The 7,365-nt window shown below is 36.2% G+C and overlaps 2 protein-coding genes across 4 annotated transcripts in view; one reads left to right on the top strand and one right to left on the bottom strand.

The window, feature by feature from the left end:
• Positions 1-2,222: 2,222 nt before the first annotated feature.
• Positions 2,223-7,365, top strand: part of LOC21391363 (lysine-specific demethylase JMJ30) — a 14,177-nt gene continuing 9,034 nt past the window's right edge. Inside the window, exons 1-6 of one of the 2 annotated variants that reach the window (XM_010093688.2) lie at positions 2,223-2,827; positions 3,165-3,374; positions 3,481-3,618; positions 3,713-3,856; positions 4,080-4,172; positions 4,802-5,467. In XM_010093688.2, the coding sequence (XP_010091990.1) occupies positions 2,336-2,827; positions 3,165-3,374; positions 3,481-3,618; positions 3,713-3,856; positions 4,080-4,172; positions 4,802-4,990 (1,266 nt within the window). In that variant the 5' untranslated portion in view covers positions 2,223-2,335 and the 3' untranslated portion in view covers positions 4,991-5,467. Of the gene's footprint in view, positions 2,828-3,164; positions 3,375-3,480; positions 3,619-3,712; positions 3,857-4,079; positions 4,173-4,801; positions 5,468-7,365 lie in introns of those variants that run through there. The other variant, XM_024162742.1, reaches the window with a different exon arrangement.
• LOC21391362 (UDP-glycosyltransferase 92A1) overlaps positions 6,379-7,365 on the bottom strand; it is a 2,405-nt gene continuing 1,418 nt past the window's right edge. Inside the window, exon 2 of one of the 2 annotated variants that reach the window (XM_024162741.1) lies at positions 6,379-7,336. In XM_024162741.1, coding sequence (XP_024018509.1) covers positions 6,646-7,336 — 691 coding nt within the window. In that variant the 3' untranslated portion in view covers positions 6,379-6,645. Of the gene's footprint in view, positions 7,341-7,365 lie in introns of both variants that reach the window. The other variant, XM_024162739.1, reaches the window with a different exon arrangement.

Below are 7,365 nucleotides of genomic sequence, written 5' to 3'. Positions count from 1 at the left end.
GGAAATAGTAGAAAATAGGTCAATATGAAAAATTTAAGAAAGTATATAGGTCAATTTTGAGTTATAGAAATTAATAGGCCATAACTTGTCAAGTTATGATTCATAACCAGATAAGTTATTGACAAACTTGTCAAGTTATGGTTCATAGCCAGACAAGTTATTGATAAAAACCGTGAATAATTTGTCAAGTTATGGTTCATAACCAGATAAATTATGGACGAAAACAGTAATTTAGCCTATTTATTAACTTATATAAACTATTAGCTTATTAATTTTAATTCATCTCAAATCTTAACTTATTTCTCTCTTTCTCCCATAAAACTAAACATGATCAAAATAAAGCGTTGGAATCTGAATAAAAGCCCATCATCTTCTATGGATTCATTTCTTGTCAAAACATTTATAGTTCAAGAAAATAAATAATATTATTTGTTGCTCCATCTTCTCTCTTTCGTGAGTATAATATTAATCTGGGTTATAAATCTATAAATTTGGGTTATCTGGATTCATTCATTTATAGCGGCGTCGAGAATTTGTGTGAGGCCTTTATTAGAACGCCATTTTTGTTAAAGAATTCTTTTTACTTCTACAGTTTCTAGCACATTATTTATTACAACAACAAAAAATGGAACAAATAAGCTTTAATAATTTATAACATTTAAAAATATTCTTTAATTTGAATCACAACTTAAAATATTTTTACGGTGTTTTTTCACAAAAGTTTCAAATTTAATTTTTTTATGCATTATTTTTTTATTACGTGAATTCATTTTATAATGTGAAATTTTTTTATAGTTGAAATAATTTTCTTTTATTTATTTATTTTTTGAATTACACTGAAAGATTATTTAGTTAGAAAATTTATACCTCAACTTAAATTATATTCATGATTTATTATAATATTTTTTTTAAAAAAAATACACATAAATAAAAAATAATTATAATTTTATAATTTTAATTTATGAACAGACGTCTTCTAATAATAATAAGGATCCAGTAGTCCCAGTCACAAAAGTAAGAAGTTTCTAGAGTGCAAACATGTCAATGTCATTCAAAACTTCATAAAAAAAGTCCAAGTCTAGAACTTTCCAAACCGACTTTTCTTTCCTATGGGCGAGAGTGTGATTCATAAACTTCCAACTCATCATCATTGTAGGCCTTAAAATGACACCAAAGTACCTTTTCCTTGTTCACTTTGTTTCTGCCGATGATTTTTAATTCAAAATCATGGGAAATAATATCAGCGAGATATTTTAAGATGCTACGAGATTTTTCTCAAAAATCTTTCATAAGTGCCTCATGACTTTGGTCTTTCACCTTCGGAAAGTGATAGGAAACCATTCTACCCAAAATTTTTCGTAATAAAAAAACCCCGAAATTGGTGATTTTTATTCCCATTTTTGGTATTAGTTGCCTAGTTGGTCTTAATGTATGAGCCCTTCACCAATAATTGCAAATCGAAACCAACCAATGAGCAAATATTTCCACTCATTATTATTAATTTAATTAATTATTAAAAAAAGAGAATTTATTTTTTAGAGAACATGAGTCTACACTTTTATTCTTTATTTTTGAGAAATATCATTTTATTAGTGTAATTATTTGATTAAAAAATTATGAATTAAGTATAAAAGATAAAAATTTTAACTTATATACTTAAAAGATATTTATTAAAATTATCTATTATAACGTTTGGTAAGGAGATTCATACTATAATTTGAATCATGGTTCATGATTCGCTACAGTATTTTTTCTCATAAAAAATACACATAAATTAAAAATAATTCTAATCTCATGATTTTAATTCATAAATCAAACTTAAGTGTATTATGAAGAGCCCACTAGCGGGGTCTTTTTTTCTAAGGAAAAAAAAAAGAAAGAAAAAAGAGAAGAGCCCCCCATTTACAAGTACTCAAAGAATTATTTTTCTTTCACTAACATCAAATGCAAAGACACGGTTAGATATAGATATTTCTAAAATATCTTCGCAGAGATACATAAAATAAATAAATAAATAAAAAGAGAGAAAAAGTAAAAAAAGCAAAGATTTTTATGATCAGCAGCGCCAGCGCGTCGCATTTGTGATATTACACCGTCAGTAACACCCTTATCAGATCTTCTATTTATTGTCGTCCTCTCCTCTCTCTGTTAAATACCAACCGAGCTTTTTTCTGAAGAAAAAAAAGAAGAAAATCACTGGAACACCCTTATCAGATCTTCTATTTATTGTCGTCCTCTCCTCTCTCTGTTTAATACCAACCGAGCTTTTTTCTGAAGAAAAAAAGAAGAAAATCACTGTACTCACTGTAGTACAACTACTTTACGGTTGCTGGCAATGTCTTCCGACACGACGACTCGCCGCGGCGGCAACTCTTTCGACCACCTCGACACGCCGACGCTCGACGCCGAATCGGCCGGTCTCCTCCACGCAATCTCCGAGCACGGTGGCTACGCCTTCGTCGGAATGGCGGCGCAGGCTGCGGCCGGCGACTTCCGCGCGGCGGAGGCGGCGCGAGAGATGGCGTGGGAGCAGCTGCACTCCGGGCCGTGGCACTCCGTCCTGCCGGTGTGGCGCAACGCCTATTCGATGGCGTGCCTCCGCATGGCGGATCTCCATTTCGCCGGCGGCGAGTTCAAGGAGGCGCTTAGGGTTTTGGACATGGGACTCATTATGGGAGGGATGCTCCTAAGGAAGGATTTGGACGCCGCCGTTGAGAAGGTCTCTACCAGGGCCAGGGGCGATTCTAGGGTTTCTGGAAGTGGCTGCAATGGCGGTTCTTCCAAATCGGAGAGTCGATTGGTTGACGGAGAGCTCGACAAGGCAGAGGTGAGGTTCGTCTTTATTTTTGTTTTAATTTTCTTCAAAAATGGCTTTATCTACTTCAAAGGGAATATTCTGGAAAAGGAAAGGTTTTCAGCCCCCAAATTAAAAGTACCAACTCGCTTCATCAAATTGTGTAGTTTGTACATTATATTCCTTTTTTCCTTTCCCTTTTCACAGTTTATTCTTCTTTTTGATAATTCCCAGCACCAATTAATTGTACTAGCTAGTTTTACCCATTTCTTTTCCCTTTATTATTGAAGGAATACTTGTTTCGGATTATACCATTCAAGATTGGGTTTTGCAGTTCATATTTACTTAATGGGTTGATATTATCCTGTAGATGCTCAGAGTTTTGCCTCAAAAGTCCCTGTCTTGTAAGATAGTAGTGAAGAGGTCTGCTCTATCTCTGGAGGGATTTCTGCGTGAATATTTCTTGTCTGGATTACCAGTTCTAATAAGTGATTCTATGGCTCATTGGCCTGCAAGGACAAAGTGGAATGATCTGGATTACCTAAAAACCGTTGCCGGGGACCGTACTGTGCCGGTTGAGGTGATACTCTTCTTGATGTTGCAATAAGCACTAGAAGTATCAAGCAAAGCTTGATTAGTTTTGTTTTTAAATAACTGAAAATTGGTAAAGCTTAAATGCTTTGTAGGTTGGGAAAAACTATTTGTGCCCTGAGTGGAAACAAGAGCTTATCACGTTCTCCCAGTTTCTTGAGAGGATTCAGGCTACCGGCTCTTCCTCGGTCGTTCCAACAACATACCTTGCTCAGCACCCATTGTTTGATCAGGTTCGCTTAGCCCTTTACAGTGTCATGATATCAATAAATTGTTTAATGTATAATTTAAGTGACAATGTTGTTCACCATTGTATTTGAATTGCAGATTAACGAGCTACGAAATGACATATGTATTCCTGACTACTGTTTTGCTGGTGGGGGAGAGCTAAGGTCTCTCAATGCTTGGTTTGGTCCAGCGGGGACTGTGACACCATTACACCACGATCCACATCATAATATACTTGCTCAGGTATCACCTTTTGCATACGTTTTATTGCTCTGAATTATTTCATAATCTTATGAATATCGTTCTGTGGATTTTGATTACCTATTGCAAAATAGCAAAATTATTTGGTTTCGAGTTGTATTGTTCACTTTAATTGGAAGATGACTCGTTTGTGTTCAAGGTTTGGTCTGTCACAATTTAAACAATCATTGTTTTGTCTTCAATTTCATTTGCCCCTCATTTCCAGGTGGTTGGAAAGAAGTATGTGAGGCTTTACCCTGCTTCTTTGTCAGAGGAACTTTACCCATACAGTGAAACCATGCTTTGCAATTCAAGCCAGGTAATTGTTTCTTGCCTCCACACCATAACGGCTATTTCAACGAATTTGCTTATTCTTGGACCGCAACTGTGTTGTGAACTCTATATGAATGAATCTGAGTAAAATGTATTAAAAAAATGTTATGATTGTATATAGATGTCTCTTAGTGTTGGTGCCCTCCCTCCCCCTCTTCCTAGTCCAGTACAATTTGTAACGTTAGATTACTAATTTACTATTAGAGAAACATGAGAAAGGAGGACAAGAAATATTTGTTTTTCTTAGAACTGTTTCTCAAGGCAACTTCCAAACAGGTTCTATCTTTGTGGGCGATTGCTCTAGTTCCTTTTGTGATGATAAAAGGAGGTGAATGCTATCATTTGATTTGGTAGTCTGCTAAACAGAACAGCTGAGTAACCTGCGTTTTACTTTATATTTTGGTAAAGAAAAGTTCAAACAACCGACCTCGTAGATTCCTCTGGGGTCACAAGTGTCCTTACTCCTTCCTATTAGTTCTTTTAGTTAACTAATCAGTGCATTCGTATGAACTCTCCTTCATACGTTCCTTCTACACCTTAGATATGAGTTTTCCTGTTCAAATTTGAACTGAAAGATCCATGTTTAATGTCGATGAAATTTGATTTTGTTTGAAGGTTGATCTTGACAACATAGACAAGGAAGTATATCCGAAAGTGTGTGACTTAGAATTCATGGACTGCATTTTAGAGGAGGGCGAAATGCTTTACATCCCGCCAAAGTGGTGGCACTATGTTCAATCTCTAACAACAAGTTTATCGGTTAGCTTTTGGTGGAGTGACTCTGGAAATTCAACTGTCTCCTGATGTCACATTTTATCAATGCCCTCTGCTTTTACATTTTTTTCGTAATAGGCTGGGCATAATCCTTAGAACTTTAGCTGATATGTGTGATAGGCGAACCAGGTCGCTATTCTATTGGAAAAGTAATATATTCTTGTGCATATACCCATTGGATTCAGTAAAATCAATGAGGAGACTTACGGGAAATATCATTAAATAGAATTCTCTGAACGTTTTAAAGCGTAATATTCTTGCTACATCTTGTAGAAGACTTGTTTGCCATCGTCATTTGACATTTATGTCTTTTGTTTTAGGCTTTTATTTATCAACGAATCAGTTTTATTGATCTTGATCACAAATTTGGTATGGTGTTTTTGGTGCTCTTTCCCCGGCCTACTCTATGCATATTGTATTTCCGTCAAAGTTATTAATCCAATGATCCACCCTATCTCAATTATTGTGGTTACCTCGTGATTTTTCGTCCCAAGGGGAAGGAACCTTACATTTGGGTTTCATATGGTCTAAAGATCAAACTTGAGGAAATCTAATTTCACTATAGCATCGTTGATCCTTCTAAGAATTCCATTCAAACACGATTTTTATTATTCAGATCCAAAAGAGAATTTTTTTTTCTATTTCTTTTTAAGGTACTTTTAGATCACTAGATCTTACCATTTTCTCTGGGAAAATCCTTCTGAATCTACTTTCTTAAGATTGGAGCCTTTCTAGTTTCTTTGATGCGGCAAAGGATCATGCCTCTACTGTATCACAGACATTACTGAATTCCCCACCAACCCAATCTATTTCACTCTCTAAAACCTTCTTATTTTATTTTTTATGGATCTACTTTGGAAGGATCAAAATTGGATTTTGAATTCCCCACCAACCCAATCTATTTAATTCTCATTTCAAATTAAAAAAAAAATCTGTCATTTGTGTATCGAAACAATTACAAATCTTTGACCACTAAACCTCTCACCCTTCTTCTGCCAATCATGGCCTAAGAAAAAAATTTAACGGCTGAGAAAATGAAGGCGTTTTCAGACCCAAAAAATGAAAAAATAACAAAAACGTGTTGCCGCCCGCAACAGAGAAAATTCCTGTGTCGACTAGGTCAAATAAAGTGACTGAAAGCAGAGACTGGCTACCTAAACGGAGCTCAGTTACTAAAAAAGTCTGCAACTCTGTCGCATGACAATGTTTTCGACCAGCCACTCGTGCCGTCACGGGTGCTTGGACGTTGGAACTATGCTTGGGGTATGCGGAGATTTAATGTTTATTTTACTGATTTAAATTTAAATTTTATTATAATAAAAAACTTTTAAAATCAATCACATTAAGTTTTTTTATTATAATAAAAAAAATTTATATAAATTCACATTTTAATTTAAATTAACGTATTAAACAGATTTTTAAAAATCATTATGGAAAAACGAGGACGAGGTAACAAAAATGGGACACTTTAATCACTAATTATTGCAATCCTTGCCTGAATAATACATTATACATGTAGGTGCCACGGTCAGGCCACCAGCTACAATGATTAATGTACAGATCTTAATCAAGGCAAACTGACAAACAAAAACGAAAACAAAATCAAAAAGAAAAACAACCCCAGGCAACTTTCATTTAATCGGAACCTCAAAATTCAAATATTCATTATTCATATCATTCCCTTACTAATTTGACTTTGTCATGTTCATTGCAGCACTGAAAAAATCATCCAATGCTTTAGGAGAAGACCCTTTATAAAAACAACCATCCCGATCATCATCATGATCCTTAACAGCATTCTCAATCATCTCCCTCAACTCACAAGCTTTCCTTCTCATTTCACTCCCTTTCTCAGTACTCATCACCAACTCAATTTTGGCCACCAAGTCTTGATGCCTAACCTCACAATTCTTCCCTCTAGCCACCTCCACACAAACCCCAACCTCTCTCTCCAACAGCACGGCGTTGAAGAACTGCTCCGCCGCCATCGGCCACGCCAGCATCGGCACGCCGTTGCTGAGGGCCTCGAGCGCGGAGTTCCACCCGCAATGACTCAGAAAAGCAGACGTTGCCTTGTGAGACAAAATCTCCACTTGGGGAGCCCAGTTCCTCACCAACAACCCTCTTCCCTGAATCCTCTCTTCAAACCCTTCTGGAAGCCATTCCTCCGCTTTGAACTCCGAGTTTATGTCGAAGCCCATCGGCGGCCTAACCACCCAGATGAAGTTCTTCTTACTTTTATCCAAAGCCGTCGCTAACTCAATCATCTGTGTTGGTGAAATTGTGTTCATCGAACCAAACGACACGTACAGAACAGAGTTTAAAGGCTTTGCATTCAGCCATTCCCAGCAGATTTCTGATGTTACACCTTTTTGTTTCCCTACAGAAGCACGGGCTGCAGAAGA

This window comes from Morus notabilis, unplaced genomic scaffold, assembly GCF_000414095.1.
Source record: "Morus notabilis unplaced genomic scaffold, ASM41409v2 Scaffold18, whole genome shotgun sequence".
Lineage (NCBI taxonomy): Eukaryota > Viridiplantae > Streptophyta > Magnoliopsida > Rosales > Moraceae > Morus > Morus notabilis.
The sequence above is the reverse complement of the archived record's forward strand: the minus strand, read 5'-3'. Positions and strand labels throughout refer to the sequence as shown.